Source organism: Anser anser, assembly GCF_964211835.1.
Source record: "Anser anser genome assembly, chromosome: 10".
Classification (NCBI taxonomy): Eukaryota; Metazoa; Chordata; class Aves; order Anseriformes; family Anatidae; genus Anser; species Anser anser.
The window spans coordinates 3,747,436-3,772,557 of NC_139730.1; the positions used below are offsets into that span (position 1 = coordinate 3,747,436).

Sequence of the window (25,122 nt, forward strand, 5' to 3'; positions counted from 1 at the left end):
AAAAAAAATCTTGCTGATTTAGAAAGAAAAACACCATCTCCACAGGCACTTCCCCCAGCTGTGGGTTAGAAGAACAACAGATAATCAGCGGGCAGAAATGAAAGTCCATGCTGAGAATCAGAACACAGCCCGGTTGTAAAAAAGCCGAAGAGAGTTGGTGTGATGGCTGTTGGCTGCCCAGGAGCTGGGAGCCTTCGATGTGGAGCAGCAAATGAGCCAAGAATGCATCTCTGAGCTGATTCCATTGGTCATGCTCAAAATCACTGAAAGTGTCTGTGCTCATTTTCCAGTAAGTTTTATGGGCTCCCTCCTGCTCTATCTGTGCTATGTGGAGCCAGGCTTTTGGTTCCTGCCCAGAGGGTTCCAGCTTTGGCTGCCTGAGGTGAGGACCTAGCGTTCAGAAAGATAAACACCTCTGACTTGCTGAAGGCCGCACGGGACATCTGTATTCCCACCGAGAGCGTAATTTCTGCTCATGAAATTACAAAATCTACCTGGATGCCTGTGCTGTAGAGGACAGAGAGTAACCAATGTGTGTCAGACAGCAAAGGGGCACGCGAGTGACTGGCACCATAGATGGAGCTGACCTTTCCGTCACAAATAAGGAGAAGAAAAGTCAGCAGAGGCTTTGGCCAGCTCATCGCACAGGCTTCTCCTGTGGTAGGTATGAAAAAGTCATTTAAAGGCGGCTTTCTCCAGCTCTTTAGGGGGAGCATTTTCTCACTCTGTCTCCGCATTTCTGCACAGTGCTACTTGTGGTTTACAGGAGTTAACATAAGCAGAACATAAGCAGCAGAAAGAAGGTGAAAGCCCTGATGTCAATCCCTTGTCAAAGAATGGGAGTCCCAGTCAAGGAAACGGAGGTGATCAAAGCAATGTAATGTTCACCATGGCTGAGCACAGAGGCTCTGGGAGTTTATATAACTGAAGTAGCCCCTGTAGGATTATTTGAAGTTTCTAGCTTAATAGAAGACAAGGCTGAAGACACAGGTCTAAGCTTCAACATATGATTCTGCAAATACAAAGTCATAACAATCCATGTAGGATAATGTTGTTGATGTTCCAATAGTCTGAAGATTTATGAAAATATCTTCTATTTATTCAGCTGGAAAGAGCCCTGTTCTTCTGGAGTTTTGTTACCCCATAAAGCATTCAGAGGAGACCCCATAATCATTTCAAAGTCAGAAACATTAAGTGGAATAACAAGTATAAACCCTATCCACAGTGACTTTGAAGTGCAAGAAGCATGCCACTGTAGCCATAGAATATTGCTGTGCTTTGAGCTGGGGTGGGAAGAAACAGCTCCCAGGCAGTTGTTTCAGGTGCTGGAAAGTCCATATTTTTCCTAACACAAAAGAAGCTGGTTTAAAAAAAAAATAGTTAAAATTGCGCAGTGAAATAGATGATTAAATTCCCACTGAAGTTCACTGGAGCTTTTCCCACGATGCTGATGAGAACTGGATCCAGACTTCAAGTGACTGGATGAAGGGATAATGGCGGCATGGCACTGCCTTACAGAAATACCTGCATTCTCCAGCCATCAGGGGCACAATCCCAGCGTTTCCCCCTCCTGTAGCCCAGGGCAAAATCCTCCCCGGGAAGTAAGATCTCCTGTCTACATGCCACCCACCTAACACAGCTCTGCCTTTGTGTCTGCCCGAACGGCACGTATCTCCAGGCTGCACCGGTCAAAATCTCAGCAAAAGCTGCCATTGAAGGTAAACCTGTGACCCGAGGCCCAGGTTTCCAGGAAGAGGCAAACGATGAGCTGTGGTTATCACAATATCTTAGTGTGCAAGCGAGAGATGGCTGCTGAGCCTGAGGAGAAAAGGGAGCAGAGACAGACAAGACATAGAAACTGAAGCAAAAAGGTTGAAAAGAGTCACAAAGTGAAGCAGTAACAGGGAGAAAAAAAGCCCCAAGAGAAGAAGGAACAAGGCGGTAGTTCAGTAACGCTGCAGACCAGCCCTTTCCAAGCAGCCCAGGCCAGCTTTAGCTGTGATGAACTCTCTGTAGCCAGGAAAACTCCTTTTCCCCGAGCAGCAGCAGTTTCAGACTGAGCCCAGGCAATGAGTTACCACACAGCAGCAAAGGCAGCAGGATTTGGGAAACCTGGGCAGAAAGTCCGCCTGCTCTCACACTCCTTTAGAAAGTTCCTGGTATGGAAGTGAGGGTCCATGGGGGGGTTCAGCTTTTAGGGTGCTTTTCCTGACTGACCAGGACTCCTGTAGGGTCCTAGATGAACTCCCAGAAGAGTTCTGTGTTTGCTTTCTATAACGAAGAGCTGCTATAGAAGAAAGCTGCTAAAAGGCCTTTCTAGTGCTAATTTATACGGTCAAGTCTCTTGGTTGTGTCACAGGCTACATGTAATGCACGAAAAGTTCCAGTATTTTAGAAGAAGAATCCATGGGAAGCAGGAGCAAAATCTTATCAGGTTGTGCTAAATCTTATCAGGCTGTGCAAATCCTACCTAGTTCCTTTGTTATTTCAAAGGAGGAATTATTCAGCAACCAAAGAATGTTTCACACATTTCCCTGTTGCAAGAGGCAGTGAGGTCAGGCAGCAGTTGTGTGTTTGGAGCTTTTTTTCCCATTCGAACTTTTTGGATCTCACAAAGATGGCACTTGAGCAGAGAAAAGGACACTACAGGTATAGCCCCTTTGCCTGAAGGACTACCCTATAACCCATACTATGTTCCAGGACAAATACGGCTGCTCTGTCTCTTGTGGGCAATGACTTTTTTTTTTTTTCTTTTAATTTCTTTTAACATTTAGGGACTGATCCAAAGCAAATGTCAGAGCTCAGCCATGCCTTGTGAGGTTAGCCCCATAGCCTGAGAGACGCAGAGTCCCCGCAGCCAGTCTGTGGCTGACTCCTTGTTCTGTGTCATGGAAGGGCTGCGCTCCTTCCATTGAATGTCAGCAAGAGGAGGACTAATTCCTGCTCTCTAATGCACTGCAGAGCACAGGGAAACCTCCAGGTTTCTTCGGTTAACACATCAGAGCAGATTTTGCTTCCTGCCATGGGAATGGATGCCCCTCTGTGCTGCTGCATACTAGAAGTGTAGGTGGAAGTGCAAAACACACAGCAAATGGCATGGTTGGTCGCCAGGGCACGGCAAACAGCACAGGGAACAGGAGAAAACGCCTCATATATGGGAAGTGAACACGCCTCGGGCCTTCCTCCTGGTTCCTAGCTCCCTTTGAAAAGCCCCGAGCAGCACTGCTGGTGTGTGCATGCTGCAGGGGGGATGAGGAGGGAAAACTGTGTGAGTGCTCATGCCACTAAAAAGCGTGCAGTGGGTTACCTGGTTATTGCTGCAAGGGCCCACGAGGTGGCAATAGCAGGACACCGCTCCCTGCTCCGACACGGCTCCCATGGAACGTTTTTGTCCATCTTTTTGCCCTTAAAACAAATAAAAGATATTGTTAAAGATCGGGGTGCGAAAGTGGTTCTTGCAACTGGCAATTTCCCTTTGGTCAGCCTCACACCGCAAAACAAGTGGCTGGAGGGGGGCGAAGGATTTTAATCTCTGGCTCTGCTTTACTGCTTGTACTTTTTTTTATTCTTATCTTTATCATTTATTTAAACCACGAATTTGTCAAGCCACAGAGTTTGCAGGTGCTAGTGATTGGAGCCCCAGTCTCACCTGGATCTCAAACACCTGCAATGGAAATAAGGATGATGAAACTCTCAGGTGATGAGGGTTACTCTGATGTCCCCCCTTAGGAGTCTCTCTGCTCTGAGCATATAAAGGATCCACCCGAGAAAGGGAGCTCTTTTGGGAGGTTTTCAGTGTTTTGTATCTCTGCCAGCAATAAAGCAAAGCTCTAAGGGAAGAGGGGTTTGGGCCAGGTTCAGCGTGGGCACGTATGAGGTAGGGATGGGTGGGGTATCACCTCCCAAACACAAAAGGGGATGGAGGCTGAGGAGCTGTTGTGTACTGAATCCGTTCAATCCAAAAAGGCTGGAGCAATCCAAAGATTTGGGAATGCCAGGAAGCGGCTTTGTGTAAGAAAATCTGCCCAACGACAACCTCTACAAGGGCAGGAGGACAAATTACTTGGCTGCTGGCTGTGTGCTCGAGAAGACGAGGTATGTGGCAAGCTGCTGGGTGGATGGGGGCTGCGTCGCCCTGACAAGTGCGATGTACAGGGGCAGGGACTGAGCTATGGGGTTTGTGCTCCAAGAACCGTGCCCTAAAACACTTCCAAAACCACCGCAGCGTGCTGGCAGGAGGAACCACTGAAAAGCATTGCCTGTAGAAAGTTGTTCCAGAGTCTTAATGTAAATAAGCAGTGGTCACTGCCATGCCAGGCTGAAGCAGTCCCTAAGCAGTGTTAAATGCTGCACTGAAACTGGGATTTTTATAAATACAGAGCAGAGAGAAAAGATGAGTCGGACCAAAATCTAGATGTTTCACCCCAAGGACAGAGCACATATCAGGGCCTGGGTGCAGCACACTGCGTCTCTTCCCTCCCCACTGCTGTGGGGGTGGTTTTCCTCCACCACCAGGAGGAAGTTTTGGGCTTGGGCTCTGTGAGAGGTGTGCTGAGGAGCCCAGTGGCTCTGTAGCTGTACTAAGCCCTGGCTGAGATGACCCACCGAGCCAAGCAAACAGCTTGTGCGTGCCCACACTCCCCTCAAGTGTCAGCAGAAAAATGGGATCTGTTGGCATAAACAAGCTCTTTAATCCCATTCAGCACAACCTTCGTGGTCAGGCTGTGCTCAGCCATAGCTGCGTAGGGAGCTGTGAGCTGATTTGCTCTGATGGGAGCGAAGCATTTCCTGAACCTCTCTCCGTGCACCGCTGTGCTCAAGCACCGCAGACCATGGATGGCAGCCTCCCGGGTTCCCATCTCCGGGTTTCTCTTTCAGAGCCAGGAGGTGGCTGGGTTTGCCTTCGCCCCAGCAGGGGCAGGAGCTGAAGGTTGCCTGCCCGGTGTTTGCTGCAGGCGGGGGTTTGCCGGGGGCTGGTGCCCCGCTGCTGGCACGTTTTGCTCCATCCACAGCTCGCAGATGGTGCTGGGACCCTTCACGGCCAAAAGGTTGCCCAACATGCATCCCCTCTCGTTCCTTGTGGGGGTCTGGCCTGGAACGCCAAAAAGGAGGCAGCTGTAATAGTCCTAGAGTGACGCTAATATTTTGCTTTTATGAACAAATACTTGCAACCGAGCCAAAGTCAATTGCCAGCTCTGCTGGGAGAGAGGATCTAGCATCAGAGAAGGATCTCGATTTTGTTCTTGGTTCGCTGTATGACCTTGCAAATAATGACAGTGTTGGCCCCAAATGGACTGAGATGAGGTATTGGTGGCTGTTGTTGATTAAAGAGCAGGATGTGTTTCAGTCTGCAGAAGGGTTGCTCCCTCCAGACCTCACACTGGCCCTCCATCTGCCTGGTTCTTCCCCAAGGGACTCCGAGCAGACTCTGCTGACACGGGCAGTCGGGTTTCCTTGCTGGCTGTGGATGAAAAGAGAGCTCTGGCTGGCACGGAAACGGTCACAGCACATCACTGCCGCCCTGCTCCCTCAGAATAAAAATGCTTCTGCTGTGTCAGGTCAGCTCGGGAGCCCAAAATGTGGGGCTTTTCCCGAGTAGGTAGGTGCTCCATGTGACCCCTAGGATGGGCAGCTATCAGATATATGCCAAGAGTTGGCCAAGCGTCCCAGTTTGTGTCTCCAGGCTGTGGAGCATGTGCTAAAGGCTGTGGGATGGCACGGTGGAGGCTGTCTGGCCACAACTGCCCCCAACTCCCTCCCTGCTGGTGCTGTTTGTCTTCCTGGGACAGTGCCGGGGAATCCGCTGACCCAACTGAGGGTGATGGGGAGGGAGCACGAAGGCTGAGTGGTCTGGAAGGGGGAACCGCAGAGCAGCCAAGTCTGGGGAGAGTGCTGGCAGAATTGTATTGTTGATTTTGATTTTAAAGCTCAGCTCCCGGCAGCTGGAGGCTTCAGTCTGTGGACTCTGCACCGCTTCTGACAGTGGCGTTACGGTGACGCTTGTGTGCAGCTCTGCACCCAAAATGGGAGCAACCAGGAAGGTTTGCACTAACTCAGGTAAAGGATTGGTCCAGTAGGGAAAGGGAACGCTGAATGCTGGCGCGTTGTTGGCCCTACCACTGCTCGTGGGTAAAAGGCAGAGGTTTTTTGGTTGATTTTGACTGAGAAGGGGTTTTCTACAAGTCCAGCCCGGGTGGTCAGTGGGGCTTGGCTTGGGACACGGTCCTTCCTCAGCTCTGTGCCACCGTGCAGTAGCACTTTGTGCCTGAAGGATGTCACCTTCTGCCTTGGTGCATCCCCACGGGCTCATGGCCCTGCAAGTGCTCCTGCAGCCCTGGTGGGCTGCAAAGTGGGGGGGAAAGTGCCTCGCTGGCTGGAGGAGAGCGGGCTCCTGTGCTGTGACCCACCTCGGAGCCTCAGCCGCGGTGCTTGGCGAGGGCCCCTGACCCCTGGTAATCCCTGCTCGTGGGGATATTGAGTTCTCTGTTTGCTTTGTGAGCGAAATTGGCCAAGACGCTGTGAAGGGAGGAGAGAGTGCTCTAGGGAGAGGTGTTAAAGAAATAGGAAAACATTATTAAGAGTGTTTTAGGTCAGCAGTTTCCCTTATTAATACTTTCATGATGGAAAGAAGCCACTTTTAAGTCTGTGCAGTTGCACGAGGCCACCGCGTACAGGCCCCTCACATCGACGCAGATGGCTGCACCCAGCCCTCAGCATCACCTTTCTCTTCCAAGCCATGCACTGCATGCACTGCCTTCTTGCCTTACAGATCTCCTCCTCTGGCTTCTTGCCCCTGCTGCAAGGGCTATGCAGAGAATGAGGAGCCGTATGTGAAATATTCATTTTGAGGGGCAATCCTAGTCCAAGGCAGGTGTTGGATAGAAAAAGAAGTCTGAGAAGGAGAATGGGGACGCCAGCTGAAGGACAGCACCAGGAAAAGAAAGAAGTTGGCATCTGCGTGAAGGTCTCTGCTGTTGTCAGCTCCAGGCATTCAGTAAATCTCCCTCCACACACACACACACAAAAGAAATCACTTTTTGAGAAAGGATTGCTTTAAGCAATCCTATGGTTGGGAACGTCTTCCAGGCTTCTTGCAGCTCACGTTTCCCAGCCTGTCATGGGGTCAGACACGGAGTGACGGAGTTAAATGAGAAATAACAGTCTCATGACTGTGGGAGCCAAGGCTTGGAGAGGAACAACCCAAACAAACCATAAAATGGAACAAAAGAAAGTGCCAGCTATTCCCAGGTTCCTGATAACATCATCAGAGGTGGCAACACTGGACTTCATAAAAAGCCTCGCTGAACTTTAGGGTCAGGCTCAAACAACGACAGCTCTTTCCTTTGTCCATTTGTTCCTGCATGCCTGGGGAGTGACGTGTGGCTGATTATTATTGCCTGGGTGATGGCTATCTGTGCGCCGATCTCAGATACCAAACAGACCCTGGACTAGCCTCGTCTGCGTAAAAATCCCAGCATGGTCTGCGTGGAAGTGGTGGTACTGCTGTGTTTTCAACCTCTGCGTTGGAGGGTGCAGATCTTCCAGCGTCCTGCAGCTGTGCTGCCCAATTGGGAGCACGTTCTTTTGTTTTTCTTGGCTTTTCTCACCCACAGTGGCAGGTGGGCAATGTGTTTTTCCGCTCCTCACAGCGTTGTACTGTGATCCCTCTGTCTGCACCAAGGCAGCAAGATGCCCCAGGAAGCTTTGTGCAAGCAGTAGCGCACTGGTGTGGGGACGTAGCCGGATCTCTGCTCTCACAGGGGCAGGTGTGAAGCGACCTGAGATTTCAGGAGTCCGTTCCTCCTGAAATCTTTCAGTCCCAACCCCACAAGGATATTTTTCTTCTGTTCTCCATACTCCATAAAAATAGGATGCATTCTCCCATTGCAACTGAGTGAAACTGTGAGGCTCCTGGAGAGGGGTGGACAGGAGGTGTTTGGGGAGAAAATATCCAGGGAAGGAGCTCAGGACTGGGCTGTCCATTTTCAACCGGACTTGACAGAAGAGTCCCAGAAGGAGTTTTTCTTGCACAAGTTCAGGAGAATTGATGCAGTTGGAAGGAGAGACATCACAAGAGCCTCTGCAGAGGGCTACCCGAGTGGTATTGCACACTGGAGAATCCACGTGAGGGAGCACACCCTCAAACATGCTCTGTCCAGGGAAGAAGCTTTAACCCAACCTCTGGCTGACTGAAAGACTGCTCTGGAGGAAACCCATTTTTACGGGAACCTATAGAACTGCCTGTATTTATTTGATTGATTGCTTTAAGTGACAAAAGAGCTTCCCTCAGTCCTCCGTTATCATTAAACCCTCTGGCTTACCCGGGGGCATTTACAAGGATAATGGCACTAGGGCAGGTGCAGCCTGCGGCAGGGAGGGGAATCGCCTCTGCCCCCAAGGCTGCAGCAAGGTGAGGAGCTGCACGGGGAGCAGGATGCCATCAGAGCGTGCTGGGCAGGAAAGCCTTGCCCACATGGGCGCTGCCCGCTCAGGACCAGGACAGGAAGGGTTTGGAGAGGGGTGCTGGGGAGAAGAGGGGAGGCTGAGCGGTGGCCAAGTTAACCCTTTGCGTGCTGGCATTTTCCAGGCGGCGAGCCAAAGGACTGCTCGGGAAGATGTATATAACACATGTCTGCAGTCTCCAAAGGGTTATTAACTGCGCAATAATGGCCATGAAACTTGGCTTCCTTGATGTACATTTAAAATTGTAAAAAATAAAAATAATAAATATATATATATATATAAAACATTAGCTTCAGAAGGGGAGAGGGCTTGTTTCCTAGAAACTGTGGGGCTAAATCCACTCTGATGGTGAGGAGGACTCCCCCCTGCAAGGGCTGGGGACAGAGGAGAAATGTGGTCACTGCAGCAGGACCACAGCCCCCTCCTGCCACGTGCGTTATCAATAACAATTTCAAGACATTTCTGAAAAGCCCACGGTGTTAAATTAATAAAGCTTGTGTCTCAGTGGAGCTTTGGGATTTGCTTTCAATAAAACCACTGCTGCTCCTAACACGGTTTCCTCTTTTATTGCGTGGGTACCTCCACAGGGCCTTCTCCTTTTTGCCTGGCTCCAGCCTTTGCCAAGAGTAGGGCCTGCCTGTGCCACTGCCCCGATGCAGGGTTTTGCAGCCTCTTGGGCCCCCGCCCAGAGGCTCTGCACCTCTGTGATGCTCAGAAAGGACCAGCTCTACCCCAGTATGGTCTGCGCTGGCCAGCCCTGCCACGGAGTGAGTCCTTCCATGCAGTAAGTTACAGACTTCTCTTTATTAGCGCCCTTTTTTTCCCCACACTATTAAATTTATTCTTTCTTTGTACTGTTACTTTGGCAGAGGACTTCGGAAGGTGGGACAAAGGCTCTACTAAATACTCACGCAAATCTACGACCCCCAGTCAAACCCTTTTGTTTGAGGGAAGAGCCGAGGCACCAGCTTTGGTCCCTCAGCAAATGAAGACGGCTGGTGGTCTGGGTTTAAACACGACTGTGTGGGGCTCAGGCCAGATTTGGCAGCTCACAAATCAGATTCCTCTTGGCTGTAGGAGTGGAGGATTGCCATGGGTGGGATAGCGGTGGGGAAGCTGCTGCCCAGAGCTGCTGTGCCAGCCTGGGCTCTGGCCTCGGAGGGAGGTGCTGAAGTCATTGGCTCGCTGCAGGTCAGGAGGGAAACTCAGTTTCTGAGGTTCTGTTTTAGCCATGTTATGCCACAATATTGACATATGGAAAGACAGTCCCAAATAGAGTTTTTGTCTTATTTGCATGGGTTCTGAACCAGTCCTTTTGCTTTGGTAACTTATTTCTTGTTAGAGCACAGACCAAGCCTGAAAAGAGATAGGAAAATGCAGAGCTTTTAAATCTCACCTGATCTCACATTAAGAAAGTGAATTTGCGACATGGGTCCTGGCTTTGCTCAGATTTTGTCTGCTGGGAACTGGTTGTGGATCCTCGGTTTCACTCTTGCTGCTGATGGCTGGTAATGTCCTCCCAGTGCTGCCACACTGGGGAGACAAGTTTCCTTGTGGTTCTTGGTGCCTGGGACTGCCACAATGCCTGGAAGAGAGAAAATGGGGTTAACCTGCCCATCACAGCATGCAGCCAAGTATCTGGTAACATGATTTATACGCTATAATCACTGCTCGTGCAAGGCAACACAAGAAATCCTGAACAGAACTGGAAAACAAAACCTTTTCCACAGAAATGGAAAAGGTAAAACTGACAAGCAAGGGGCTGTCAGTTCTGACTGCAGCAGCATTTCTCAGCCTGAAGTCTCCAGACCATCACCCTGTCTGAACAAGCAAAGGCATGATCTTGAATGTCCGAGGTCCTACCTGTTGCTCTCTGTAGCAGATGGGGCACCTGGTAGCAAAGGCTGGTATGTCTTTAAGGGGACAGCTGGGCACCAGCTGTAAGGTTGCGAGAGATTCATGCAAGTTGGGAAAAGAGGCAGGTTTGGCTCAAGGAAGAGGGAGGCCAAACCCGTGTGATGGCTTGTGCTTTGTTTCCTCTTTTTGTTTGTCTTGCTGCAGTCTGGTTTCACCCCCAGTGAAAGCAGGGGACCACGTTGGGTGAAATTTCTTGCGTGGAAATCTTCGCTGACGATACTGCTGAAATAATGCTAAATTGACGTTTCTGTGTTCTCCCCTCCATTCTGTGTTAACCTGGTTGTCTGCAAAGCTTCTTGCCAGCCTTTTCCTTAGTTTCAAACGGCTCTTTTCTTAGCACTACCCCAGCTGCCTGCCGTCGCAGGGATGAGCATCCAAATCTGGTTCCCTTTCCTTGCGTCTCAGAGCCATTACCCCTGTCAGTACAACTTTGGACAATCTTTGTCTAAGTGCTGCACTGAGATCTGCCAGAGTCATTCGCACTCTTTTATGGGTCTTCCTTTGAATTCTTCAACGATTTCAGTAAAAAAAAAAAAAAAGAGTTGCAGATTTTTGCACGAGATTAAAATCCAAGACGCTGCTCTGCTTGGCCGCGGCAGTTTAAAGCTGCTAACACGTTGGGTCTTTACTGCTTTCTACGACCCAGCCATGCCGGCAGCACAGGACCTGATCCAGAGCCCACCAAACGCAACGGAAATCTTCCTCCTGTTGGAAATCCCCCTCCTGCTTTCCACAAATCCCCCTCCTGCTTTCCACAGCCCCCGGACCAGGCTGGCTTCTGACCTCTGCGAAGCTGAGGACGCGCAGGGCTTGGCTGAACCGTCAGGTAGGATGGAGCTCTTGGGGCTGTCGGATCTTGGTGAGGATGGAAGCGGTTGTGCGTGGCGAGGATGTGTGTGTGCGAGGACGTGTGTGTCACACACCTGGAGCGGGGAGAGGAGAGGGAGGTGTTGGCTGGATCCCTCCTCATCCTCTCCCAAAGCGTCCTCTTGACCAGCACCAACAGCCTGTCCTGCCTGCTTCAAATCACTCTCTCTCTTCAACAATTTTAAAGACCAGTCTTTGTATCTCGAGATTTATGTGCTAGGTTTTTGCTTTTTTCAGCATAACGGGTGTTTTGGGGAGTATACAAGATTGTCTAACATCTTTGTGCACCCAGATATTCAATTTTTCTGGTCTTTTGACAAATGAAGAGGGGATCAAGCCTTGGGATGCTGCTGGTGGAGAAGGCTACAGAAAATGACGGAATGGATGGATTTATCAAGAGGAACTCATCAAACTTCTCATCAAAGCTCATCAAACTTCTTTCAGCAGCAGCAAAAAGCCCTGTGGCGGAGCTCTGCGGCCGGCTGGGCTGTGCCAGTGGCTTCGTGCCCCTCAGCGGGCGCCCACCCCTGCAGCAGGGGCTGCTGAGGGCCCCAGGACAGCCCCAAGATGGCCCCAAGATGGCGCCCCAGCCCCTGAGGGGCAGCGAAGGGCGCCCCCCGCCGGCCGCCCCCACCCACGTGCCACCTCCCCCCTCCCCGCCCACCTCCTTCGCGCGCAGCCAATAAGCGAGCGGCAGGCGGGGAGAGGAGGAAGGCTCAGCCAATGGGCGCGCGGGGCCGCGGGCGGGGGGCGTGGCCGGGCGCCCAGCACGCCGCGGCTGCCGGCGGCGCCCCGTACTGCTGCCGAGGGCGGGCAGCGCGCACACGGCTCCGCTCCGCGCCCCGCCGCTGCCGGAAAATGTTCGACGGCTGCCTCCTGCCCCTCGTCTTCCCCTGCCTGCTGCTGCTGGGCGGGACGGACGCCGCCACAGGTAGCGCTGCGTTCCCCCGGCGGTGCCGGTCCGGACCGCAGCGCACGCTCCGGGGCCGTGGCCCCCGCTCCGGTGTTCGCCTGCCTGCCCTCTCGCCGCTGCCGCGGGGCTCCGTGCGGAAAGCTGCAGGCTCTCCTTGGCTGCGGCTCGCTCTGCTTTTCCCCTTCTCCCTGCAGCTTTTTATTGGGGCTGGTGAAATGCGATGCTCGCGGCTGCGCTCTCTTTATTTTTTATTTTATTTTTTTTAACAAGTAGCTTCAGCCTGTGCTTCGCTCCTCTCTTCCCTGCGCGGCTTTGCATCTAACGTCCGTGTGCGCACGGAGAGAGAAATAAATCCCTTTTCCCCCGCTGGCTCCATTGTCTCCGCTGCCTGCTCGCAGCTTCCAGCGCACGGAGCGGCCGAGCTGCAACCCGAGCTCGGGGCTGGCCCGGCCCGGCACGACGGGGCGGCCCCGCCGGGGGGGGGGGGGGGTGGGACGGGGGAGACGGCACGGGACCGGCCCCGGGGGGGGAGGCTGCGAGCCCCGGTCCGCCCCGTCGGGCCCGGGCAGCGACCGGCGGGGCTGCGAGCGCCTGAGCCCTTCTCCCCTTCTCGCCTGCAGCTGGCGGCGCGGAGCTGGAAGTGGTGATCCCGGAGCGAGTGGCGCTGGAGAAGATCCACCTGCTGCCGCCCGCCGGCCGAGGGGATCGCGGCGGCGGCGGCCCCCGGCGCCGACGGGCGCTGCAGCGGGCGGCGGAGGCCCTGCTGCTGCTGCGCCTGCCCGCCGCCGGCACCGAGCTCTACGTGCAGCTCCGCCGCGACCTCCGCTTCCTCGCCCGGGACTTCGTGGTGGAGCATCGGCGCGGGGAAGGGCGGCGGGCGCCCGGCCCCCGGCGGCCCTCGGAGGAGCGGCTCTGCTTCTACACGGGACACGTGCTGAACCGCAGCGACTCCTTCGCCTCCCTCAGCACCTGCGCCGGGCTGGTACTGGCACCCCGCCCCGACGGGTCCCCCGCGTCCCCTCAGGCTCCCGGCGCTGTGGCGAGCTTCACCGCTGTCCCCAGCCGCGGGGGGTTCCTCTCAGCTCCCGGCTTCGTGCTAAGGGAGATGCCCCACGGAGGCAAAAAGAGGCTGTGGGGTCGTGCAAGCGCCTCAGCGCCTCACCTCAGTACTTCCCCTCAGTGCCTCCCCTCAGCATTTCACCTCAGTACTTCCCCTCAACGCCTCGCCTCAGCACCCCACCTCAGTGCCTTCCCTCAGTGCCTCTCCTTAGCACCTTGCCTCAGTGCCTCCCCTCAACATTTCCCCTCAGTGTTTCCCCTCAGCCCCTGTCCCGCACTGTCTCCAGAGTCCCCCCATGAGGGCTTTCTGTCAGCCCCCGGCTCTCCGCTGTGGGAGCTGCCCCCGTACCCCAATGTCTGAGAGGCCGAGGCTCACCCCCACAGCGGACACTCATCTGTGGGGCTTGGAGAGAGCCACTGGGGCCGGTGAGCCCTCCTCTTGTGGCGCTGCCCGCCATTTGGGTGGTTGGTGGGTTCTGCCTGCCCTGGTCCCCTCTCCAGCAGGTGTAGGGGACACCGCGGTACAGCCTGGGACAACGGGCGCCTCAGCAGGGCACCGCTCCTTCAGTCCGCCCCTTCCACCCGGTGTCGGTGTGTGAGGGCCTTGTGTGGGGACACCTGTGGCACCGAGGGGGAGCCCACAACCAGCCCTTTCAGGGTGTTTTTCCCAGCCAGGTGTCTGGGTTTCTCTGCCTGAGGATGTAGTGTTTTCAGGTGGCCCCGCAGGGTCTGGGATCTGTGAGCGTCCTGGCGAGAAGAGGTGGTCTTAGGTGGGACGGCTTGTATTATTCTCAGTGGAGGTTTAGAAGTCAAGACAAGGGATAGCTTGTAATAATTGCTGATAGCTTGAAAGTACTTCAGAAGGTCACTGGGGCGTTAAGTGTGACTCCCAGTTAGTAGCCCTGGGATGCGTGCCTAACTTCTTGGTGCAGAACTGTTGACGGATATTTCACCTTAAACTCCTTTGCAGTGTTAAACACTCCGTGTGCTCTGCACTTCGGGCTTTCCTGAACCATATGAGGGCGCTGTGCCTCAGGTTTAAAAAAAAAAACACCACAAAGTGGCTTCAAGATGCTGAGTATTTGAGTGGCACTGTAAACTGAGCTGTGTGCCACCGAGGGCTTGCTGAGTTTAAGGCTGATACCTGTTTCAAGCTTTAAACCGCTAACAGCTCTCTGCTTTTGTCACCAGGCTCGTTTCGTTAGTCCCATTCATGAAGTGCTGGGCTTCCAATGCTACCAACTCTAGCAGAGCTAAAAAACACACAAGACAGAGAAGGAATGTTTTAAAAAAAGAAGAATGTAGTTGTAGGCACAGTATTAACTGCCTGAGATCAGGGAATGGAGGAGGGGGAGAGAGAAAGATTGGCGATGCTCCCAGTAGAAAAGTTGGAAAAGAAACAAGACTAGTTAGTCTTTGTTCATTACTCTGCAAATATGAGCCGCAATATTGCAGGATCTGTTTATGTCATGAATTCTAAGCAATGACTAAATTGACATAACTGAGCTAGCTGACGTAATTTGGGATCAAAAAGTGACTTCTGTCAAAGCTGTTGGTTTGTGGCACTTCAGGGGACCAAAATCAATACTGCCACATGTGTAAGTGGCAGTGCTGGTAAAGCTCTGCTCACGTTTGCCTGTGAATCTGGTCCTGGGAGTGCTGAGAGTGGTGTGGGCAGATGTGTTGAGAGAGATGTGTTTCTGCATGTCAGGAGACTCCTTTCCTGTTACGGGAATCCATTCATTTACTTTTCATTCAGATAATCACCAGGAATGGGGAAAGGGCTCAAAGCAGAGGCACAATACATATGGGTGAGTGAGGCTTATAACACCTTCGTGAACTGAAAAAGAGAGAGCAGAAAACTAAGTGTCTTTAGGCTGAACCCAAACTTCAGATGAACCTCATACTAACTTTTGAAATGGGTTCACTAAGTTGACCCACGTCACCATGTAGACTGTATTCCGGCTAAATTGACCTTTTGGCTTCTTAATCCAATTTGTAAACATGAAACGTAGCAGATTTTAGCCTCCTTTCGCAGTGTTTACTCAGCCTTTTGCAGTGGCTGCGCTAAATCCACGTACCTGCAGTGAAAGCTATGCGACTTAGTGGGAAGATGCTTCCAGGGATCAGAGGAATGAAGAGTTTGCCTCAGATTATCTAGGAATACCTTGAATCTAGAGTGGAACCGAAGTGAGGTGACTTTAGAGCCCAATTTGTTTGCCTTCTAGTTGGCAATTAAAATACCCAAACCATTGCTACAGCACACTTTGAATTTTCCAGTTGCTTCCTTAGGTATAGTTTGCAGCAGAAAGAATAGAGCTTTGCCCTCAGCAGCAGCACAGCTTCACAGGTGGGAAAACAGTCAAGGCTTGCGTGCTGGGCTGAAAGAAGGAGCTTGGTTGTGGAAACCTTGCCTCCTGTGTATCCTGTCGTTCGTGTCTTGAGCAATGCTAGCGCTGCAGTGGGATGTTTCCTGAAAAATTCACTGTGGGAGTGCTAATAGGGCTGGAAACGGATGCTCGAGGCATCTCAATGAGAAAAGCTGGTCGATCAGAGGTAATAATACTGGATCCTGATCTCCAGCTGGCTCAGACTTTGTTGTAATTGTATTCCTCAACCATGCCATAAATCACACAAAAAGTGATATAAAATGACCAGGGCAGGTGGAGTTCTAAGGAAAACAAAATCCCTGATGCAGTGGCATGAAAACTGAGCCAACACCAGACTGAGCAATTGCTTCCTGGTGGTTTTATCAGATTCCCAGCGTGACATCTGAAGGTTACGTTTTGTTTTTTAAACTCTCCTTGCAGATGCTGCTCTTAACCACTGTTGTGTGTTGTAGTTTCCTGCCGCAGCTTGCAATTGCATCGAGAAGGGTGGCTTGTAGCTGTACCAGGCCGTGACGTGTTTAGGGTGGTCTACCTAAGGTCCTGTCTACGTGGTTAAAGGTACCACTTGTGAGGACACTGCAGCTTCCCCATCCTCCTTGACAACCTGGGAACTGCCGCATAGATGAGAGTTACTGAGTTCCCAAAAAGCGCTACTGCCTTCAACTTGGCAGGACTGCGCCTCGTCTGGGGAATTCAGTTGTGCAAACACTTGGCTTCTGACCGCACCGCAGGACTGAACTGACCTTTCCTGGTGCTGCAGGGACACGGGCAGGAGCACAGTGCTGCACCTCATTTGACCGATGCTACAAGACAGTGTGCAGCAGAGGAAATCGCTGCTTTTTTGGGAAGTTCCTGCTATGTAAGGCCACGACGTGTGTTGTCTTGAGGTGAATTGTGTCGTGGCTTAAGGCCTCTGCTTCCAGCAGTCTGAGATCAGATTGTAGATGAATTATGTCTCTTTCCAGGGTGGAAATTCCAGTTTGCTTGAGACTTCTCAGAACTATTCCTCCACTGCTTTCAGGTGAAATTTCAGTTATGTTTTGCCTCTTGCTCTCCGTGTGCTGCCCTTACCCTCTCTAGCAAAGTTTGGCAGGGCAGCGTTACGTTTTGCAGCGCTTCTTTGGTTGAAGCGCAGGGTGCACAGTAGAGGAGGCCCTTTCAGCACGATCTATTTGTGCTGTGACTGCAGCGGTGCTTGTTTTGAGTCCTAGTGTGAATTATCTTGTCTTGCAGACCCAAGAGAGAGGAAATAGGCAGGGCCCTTTGGCTTCTGGGGAGGCTTCTTCCCCAGCTGCTTGCTGCAGAATGCTGCTTCAAGCTGTCTCTGAAATGAGGGATTCCCAAAGACTTTGATGTATTTCATTTGTTGTTTTTTTTTTATACTTCTTGCTAGAGTCATTTGGACATGCTGAAGTGCAGTCTGTTGGACTGCGGTGTCAGTGCAGTACAGCTGGTATAGGCTGTTCTTATTTTTGTACCTAAAGTTTTGAAAAAGTTAAAGTTTTCAGAGGGCGATGGGTACATCCAAATGAGCGTTAGGTTTTGATTTAAACAGACTTCAGGTTCACGTCTAGGAGCCTTGTGTAGTCGTGTATGATCAACACAGAGAAGAAAAGGAGTTCTTTTCTTCCGAGCGTGTATGGTGACCTTTGGCAAACCTCATGCAGCTCCCAGTGGACACAGGTCCAACCTCTTCAAATATTTCTGAACAGTGACTCTTCATTTGCATCCCCTGCACCTCCCAGTTTGGTACCATCCACAGACTTCATGAGGGTGTAGATGATGGTAAATTTTGGCAAGTGTGGGCAAAGAGAGATGACAGAGCATCCCTCTGGACCTTGTTGTGTCAGCCGGCTGTTTCCTTTTTTCAGGAAGGTTGGGCAGAGATTCTGTAAGTTTGGTGGAGGTGATAAGGCAAAATGGTTATTATTATAGGGTCGTGATTGTCATTTGGGTACTGAACAAGGTTAAATGCCAAACATGTATTTGCCGGTTAGCTGGAAGAAGAGGAAGATGGGCGCTTCGAGTGAGTGCCTCCCCGATGCTTTGTCCCGTTTCTTAGCTAGCCTAGATTGGTGAATCGTCCCTTTGGTTGTGTTGGCCTTTCTTCATTGACTGTTGGGGAGATGATGCCTGTTTTGATGCGGGTGTCTGAAGCTTGGTGAACTCGATCCCTTTCCAGTGGTAACAAGTGCTTTGTGTGCGCAACAGGGCAGTGCTGCCCTTCAGGTGACTGCAAGAGCCTCTGCTGTGACGGAAAGCAGGGCAGTGCAGGCATGCTAGGATTATAAGATGATATGATTTCCCCTCAGGAAACCTTCAGCTCTGTCAAATCCTCTCGTCCAGGAGACGAGCTGTTTGGCATTCATCCATATCTGGTCCATAAGCTGCAAAGTTAAACCTCTTAAAATTGCTGTGCTGGGTTTCTTTGCGCTGGGATTTTCTTTCTCCTTCCACAGTGAACAAAAGGGAGTTTTCCTCGCTCGGCAGTCTCGGAGGCAGGGGCAGGTCGAGGTGGAGGTGCAGGCAGATACTCGTGGGTATGCCCAGCTCTCACCACCGAGTGTAAGCCTGAAATGATGCTGGAGCAAGGCCTGGCTTAAAGCTCTTGTTTTAAATTCGCTTGAATTGCACTTGTAAATAATAATTAACTTAAAGCCGAGGCATGGCTGATAAGGACAGGTCTGAAAGCCACATGAAGTTTATTAAATTCAATCCGTGTTGTTTTTTCTTCTTCATTCTAGGTATTGACTTCATGTTAACTTTGAGGAAACGGTTAAATTCAGGTTTACGTGTAACACTTGAGAAATTGAGAAGGGGATGGAATTTGTCAGATGATTATAACTATTTTCTGCGTGTTCATATGTTTGTAACTAATGAACACTTAAGAGAGAAAGAAAAATCTGTTCAAGATTCGGCTTTCCACAGATCTCATTCGAAGATGTTGTGAAAATCAAAAGGGCTGGAAAAACAGCGTAACTGCTGGAGGCTGTTAACATGGGGGAAGGCCCAGCCCCGCGTGCAGAGAACGCTGAAGACTTTGGGTTCCTGTCCTCAGTTAGCCCTCAAGCTGTCGCAGCTCCCCCAGCACTACCAGGGGACGGAGTAGTGGAGCTGGGCCGGTGTGGTTAAAAACGCCGAGTGCCAGCCCTAGCGGTCCCTTTGCTGCTGTTGTAATTTCGGTGGGATGGGGTGAGGACCTGCCTCCTTCCCTGCTGTCATTTTATTTAGCCTGGGAAAAGGCGCAGTGACCCCGGAGATGTGTAAAGGAAGGCTTAGCCAGGGATAGCACAAGAGATTGGAGAGGACGGCGATGTTTTCTTGCTCAGGTGACCAACATGTGTATAAAACTCTAGGTCACGAGAAGTCAGGAAGCGTGCGTGTGACCATTTTGGTGGTTTGGAGAACAAGATTCTCCAACGGTTTTCCTAGCGAGCGGTGTTGAGCTGATTTTTAAATAAAGGATAATATGGAAGATGTAGCCACTGCTAAGCACTGCGGTCAGTGGGGCTGTAGTGGGCAGCGTATCTTACAGTTTTAATTGACTTGCCAGTTTGGTTGCCTGCCTTCTGAGGCTGAAATTATTCCATCCTGTCCTGTTAGTGAAGCTGAGTGATTGTCAGCTATATGGTCCGGTCATGCTAACTGTAAAATCCGGATTAGATTAATAATACAGATGACGAGGAATTTAGAATCATAGAATCATTAAGGTTGGAAAAGCCCTCTGAGATCATCTGGTCCAACCGTCCCCCTGCCACCAATGTCACCCACTGAACCATGTCCCCAAGCACCAGGCCCAACCTTTCCTTGAACACCCTCAGGGACGGTGACTCCACCACTTCCCTGGGCAACCCGTCCCAATGCCTGACCGCTCTTTCAGAGAAGAAATGTCTCCTCATTTCCAACCGGAACCTCCCCTGGCACAACTTGAGGCCATTCCCTCTGGTCCTATCACCGGTTATCTGCGAGAAGAGGCTGGCCCCCAGCTCCCCACAGCTTCCTTTCAGGGAGTTGTAGAGAGCACTAAGGTAAGAGGGAGAATAAGGTCTCCCCTGAGAGAGTGAGCTGAACTTCTAAGCCCCTCTGAATTTTTGTGTTCTGATGACTCCTGTGTCTCAGGTGTTCCGGGATGGCCGGGCTGGGCAACAGCCGCCTGTTTTCCAGGACGCTGAGCAGCACTGGCATCCAGTGCAGTGCCTGGTCCTGCTCCTATGGGCTCTCAGGATGAGAGGGAATATGCCAGCTTTTGAGCTGTATCACCCCAGGCAGACGTGGATTAGCAACTCCAAAGCATTTTATTTAACTGGAATAATTTCCAGAGATATGGGAAGATAGCTCTGACAGTTACGTAGCCTTCTGTTTTTACTTCTTTATCTTCAAAATCTAGCTTTTTGCAGTCCATGAAGATCGCATGGACTAGAGAAGAACTCGGAGCATTTGTCTAGTGCCGATGGCCGGTATCTCCTGCTGAGGTTAGCGCAGCGTAGCATGTGGTAGTTGGAGTAGTCTGGAGTTGACAGAGGCAATATGAGGAATGCATTTCATATGGAAAAAGCAAAATAATGACCAGAGTATTCAGGTTACTAGGTCAGAAATTTTCATCTGGGCCAACAGGTTTGAGGACTCTCTAGAACCCAACTGGCAAGGTTAGGGAAAATTGTAGCTCCCAAGGAATACTTTACAGGCCCAATCCTGCAAATCTTTCCTGCTTGAAACTCTAGTTGGCTTGTCAGATTAAACTTGAGATTGCTTCTTAACCTATTCCAGGGTGAAGACGCATGGCTCTTTCCCTCCGTAGGTTTCACAATTCCAAAGCAAATGTGAAACATAAGTCCTTTCCAATGGTTTAAATTATTTTCACACTTGATGCCAGAAAGTTGGGATAATGTCGGGTGGTGATGAAACTGACTTCTTCTTACATATTTTTGGCACCAACAAAAATGGTTGGCAGGGTTTCAGGAGCTCTGGTGTGGCTTTTAGTACCATGGCACCAGATTTACAACCCTTCTTCTAAATAATTAAAACCTATATTAAATAAGGGGGCTGGGGCTACCTCCCAGCTGGAAGATTGGAACAAGGAGGGGAAGTAGCGGAGAGCATCGTAAAGGAGGCTGGAAGAATAAGTCGCAGGAGTTTTCGGTGTCTCTGAAGCAACTCTGACAAAGCCCAACTTGTAATGTAAGTGAAGAGGAATTCCCTTTGGAAACTCCAGGGCAGAGTGGGTCTTGTAAACCGGTGTGTATTCTGAAGGGGCAAGAAAAAAAACCCTGTTTTTCTTTGTAAATGGGAGCCCTTCTGGGACATTTTAGGTAATCGGACCTCAAAAGAGGTCTCTCTTTTCTCTTTTGAGACACAGGACTAATTGTTATCAGCACGCTTTGCAGCCCTGGCAAATAGAAACACTGATTTCTTCAAGTGCACTTTGAAAAGTAGTGACCCTTTGCGAGAGATCCTGCTTTTCCCCTGAATGCTGTTCAGTTTGTACGGCTGTCAGAAGATGAGAGCTCTCATTTCTCTTAGCAGAAATTCCTCTTGCTGGAAATACTAGGCCAAAGGGATTTCCTGGGTGTACGTGAGGACTGAATTTGGCAGGGAGGTGTGGAAATGTACAATTTACAGTACGTATGTAATGTATATTATAAATCATATTAGTACAGTCAGCTGTTGAATATATAGAATTTGCATGTACGTGCAGAGCATTTCTTTGGATGGCTGCCTGGCTGGCACAGAGCTCAGTGACGGGTCAGGGGAATCTAGTCTGCCTTTCTGTGTTTGGGATGGGTGTTACAGTCGGGCAACATACAGGAGCCCTTTGTAAGCTCCTTTACCTACCAGGTGTACCAGAGGCACAGTCTGGTGCCTCCTGGCAGGCCACGTGAAGCCCTCCTTTGCTAGCAGAAGTTGGATCAGACCTAGAGAGTTCTTCCAAGGGACTGCATTACAGAGGGCTGTATTTCAAGACTTTTCATTGCCATACAAATAACGTTGGATCAGTACAATGAAAAGGAAGTAAAAAAAAAAAAAACACCCTCATTGTACATATTCACGTTTCTCCAGTGTGCTATAAGCTTGGCGTTGATTACTAAACCTAGAAGCTTTGTTAAGTTTTAAGGTGATAGCTTTGCTTTTGCTCTCTTCCTTTGATGCCAGAAAAGGAGTGGGAAAGGCATAAAAGACCCTTGAAAACTATCGGTTAGAAGCAGAGGAGGGCTCTCCAGGGGCAGAAGCTGCCTTCCAAAGATGTTCTTGCCAGCCCTGGTGTAAGGTCTGGACCTGGTGCAAGAAAGGCAGGGTTTTAGTGCTCTGACCTGTAGCCTGTGCAGTCTACTGTTATTTAGACAAGGCCTTTGTCTTCCTCGTGTTACATATTCCAGGAATGGTGGAAAAGTTTGTCGCTGGGAAGGTAAAACAGTCCATTCCCAGCTTGACCCCCGAAACCCAACCCATGGCTTGCAGGGAGAGCAGTAATTTTATGTGGCCCCTACTGCCGTCAGTAAAAGCTGTTTGGTCCCCATACCAAAAAGTGTGGGTGGCTCTGCAAGTCGCGCTTAGGACTTCACTTCAACACTTAGTGTTGTCTGCAGGAATGACGTGTGTAGCTGGGTCTCCTGTTTGCAGGCAGCCTTGCTCTGCTGAGATACTAAATGCCATTTGATAACAGTGCAATTCTGGCTGTCAGTTAGAAAGGTGGTTATGAAAGCATTTCTTTAATAGGGTTTATTTTTTCTCGTGTGAGCTGAGCATCTCGTAAGGCGTACATATATATGCCTCCAGATAGAGCGGTGTTCTAGCTGCAGGGAGAGGAAGAACTCAAAGGCAAGGCGTTGACAAGAACCCCTCCTCCTCTTTTTTTTTTTTTTTGGACATGAATAACGCCTTGCATAATGATGTTTCTAAATAGTGCTCTGTAAAATAAAATACATATATATATGCATATGAGAAGCAGATGAAGATCTCTATTCTGTACTATGCAGATTGAACATGAGCATACGCACTCTTCCTCATGCTGTAGATAATGATTGCAGGGAAATGGTCTCGGTTAGGACTGGGTTGATAAAAATGGTAAGGATACCAAACTGTCTGATACCCTTTTTTTCCTTTTTTTTTCTTTTGTGGACAGGTTGGCTATATTCAAATTGGATCAGAGCAAATGTTAATACAACCAGTGAATACATCAGAGACCTCATTTAGTGGAAAAGAACACTTCATCAGACATAGGCGCTCCACAAAACCAAGCCATCCCATGAAGTCGCACATTCCTGATGAGCACTGCAAGGTTGTAGCAGGTGAGCTTGAAGTGGCTCAAGAGAACAGCCATGAGTATGCAGTTATAATTGTAACTGTGGTCCTGCCAGATATGTCTGTATTTTGTAATTCAAGTGTTTGGGCAGCTGGAGGTGGTGAAAAATGGCATGTGCTAATGAATTCTTCTGCTACTTCAGGCAGAAAGAGCCACATCACAAGGACAGAAATAGTTAGGACACATGCTGTAACCTTCAGTTTGTGAGGAGATAAACTTTGACTTCTGCTTTAACCATGCAACGTGATTGCTGCTCAGGAAGGTTTTTTAGCAAAGACCCAAGTTTTGAAACTGAGGTCAATTGCAGGAGGTGCTCTTGCCTCATTTGGAGCAAATGAGTTTTATCCTTTCTGGAAATCCGTCCGGGTGGGTTGCATCCAGAGGGTATTTATTAGGAACTCTGCCAAATCTCTTCTTCAGGTTTCAGGGTGCCTTTATATTCTGTTTCTTTTATTCCTCTATTGCCCTATTACCCCACCAATATTTCAGGTTCTGTCTTGTACTGGGTGGTCTGCGTACCAAATAGAGGCAGCAGGTGAAGATGCCTATGCTGTCTTTTACGTGGCTGTTAAAGAGACAAAATGGGAAGCAGGAATAGCAAGTGTAATGGGTACAGGACTGAGATTCACAAGTATGGGAACAGTACTTGGGAACAGAGTGATCAAGAACAACCCCTGTTAGACATACAGGGAAACGGCGGCACAAAAGGCTTCTTTATTGGCAAAAGTGGTCAAAGCAGAGGTCTGAAGGAACTGGCTGGAATAGGTAGCCATGAGCATAAGAAAGTTTGCATGTATACCTTAAGTTTTTGTGTTTAACCAGGCCTGTGTACCACCAGAGATGACCTGTGCTCGCTCATTCACAAGGTTGCCTTCTAGCTGGTGTTGCTTGTTGGTAAGTCCTGTAGGCAGGGCCTTTATTTTCTCTTGTGTGGGGCTCAACTTTTAGTAGGTCAGCAGATACATCATTGTCATGGACTGAGGAACTGAAACTCTCTTCTGCAAGCAAAGTGGTTGAATTTCTTCATGTTTGTTGGGCTAAGAGCACATGTGCACATACACGCACGTACCTGCACACAGTACTGCTATAGCTCAGCTCATGCCGAGGAGGAGGCAAGGTCCATATAGTGAGCGTGGATCTGAGGCAGAAGGAAATTGATACCCTGATGCAAAGCTTACTTGAAGCTATGGATCTAGCTCTGTGACTGGATTTTTTCCTATTTGGTGCTAATTGAGGGGCTAAACTAGGATGGAGTTGGGGACAGCATGTGCATCTCTAGTTCTTCTGTGAGACCAAGAAGGCTTTAGTCCTTCCCTCAGCAGCTAGGTGAGGAAAATTAGAAAATCTGTAACCGTGTGGTTTACAAACATGCACGCACGAGTTTGCAAAAGAGCTGGGAATAGAATTTGTCTGCCTTGGGTGCCGGATCTCTGCCTTGAGCACGGTCTGGCTGTGCTAGAAGAGGAACAAAGCACCCGGCTGCAGCCCAGCGGGGAGTACTGCTTGCTTGTGCAAACAGCCACTGCTTCAAGTAGCTGTGTCATAAAATAATGAAATTGCTCATGGGCTTTGCCACTTAAAGGCAGGCTCCTGAATGTTTTTCATTGTTGTGGGAAAGAAATGTAAGTCATGGCTGTTAATAGGCTTAGCACGTTAACGACCTAATTGACTCCTGTCTGGTTTGGATTAACTTTTGTGCACAAGGCATTTTGTAACAAAAAAAAATTAATCCTCTCTGACACACAAAAGGTCTATTCCCAATGAAATTGTGTGGAAATGGCGGCCTAGGGGCTTACTTCCAGACCTTTTCCTGGAAAAAGGTGACTACTGTGGTACTCAGCAACATCAGCAGAGTGAAGGACTGATCAGATTAGTACTAGAGATCCCTTCTCTCGCTGGCTTGTAATTTGGCTTACCCAGGCTAAAACTTGTCAGAAAAGAATGGAGGTTGGAAATACATAGGAAGTATTCATGTCCTAGACATTTTAGATGCACATCCTGTATTATCGAAGATCATAATGTCTGGGCAAATACAATAGAAAAAAATCAAAACTTAAGTAGTTTAATGTCCTACAACAGCAGAAATGTTTAGAGCTGCAGGAGAGCTTTGTGGCAGCCAAATGTCTCTTGGAATAATCCGTATGGGAGGATTAATCTGGCTGCATTCAGGAGTGGGAAAGCACTTAAGGTCTTACGTGAGTGGATCTTTGAGA

General features: G+C 50.0%; 1 protein-coding gene across 6 annotated transcripts in view; it reads left to right on the forward strand.

The window, feature by feature from the left end:
* Positions 1–3,751: 3,751 nt before the first annotated feature.
* The window catches only part of ADAMTS17 (ADAM metallopeptidase with thrombospondin type 1 motif 17), a 185,558-nt gene continuing 164,187 nt past the window's right edge, over positions 3,752–25,122 (forward strand). For 2 of the 6 annotated variants that reach the window (XM_083850394.1, XM_083850398.1), the window contains exons 1-6: positions 3,752–3,877; positions 3,967–4,095; positions 11,139–11,206; positions 11,540–12,178; positions 12,781–13,142; positions 22,730–22,895. In XM_083850394.1, the coding sequence (XP_083706520.1) occupies positions 11,971–12,178; positions 12,781–13,142; positions 22,730–22,895 (736 nt within the window). In that variant the 5' untranslated portion in view covers positions 3,752–3,877; positions 3,967–4,095; positions 11,139–11,206; positions 11,540–11,970. Of the gene's footprint in view, positions 4,096–9,050; positions 9,248–11,138; positions 11,207–11,226; positions 12,179–12,780; positions 13,143–13,591; positions 20,788–22,729; positions 22,896–25,122 lie in introns of those variants that run through there. The other 4 variants (XM_083850395.1, XM_083850396.1, XM_083850397.1 and 1 more) reach the window with 4 other exon arrangements.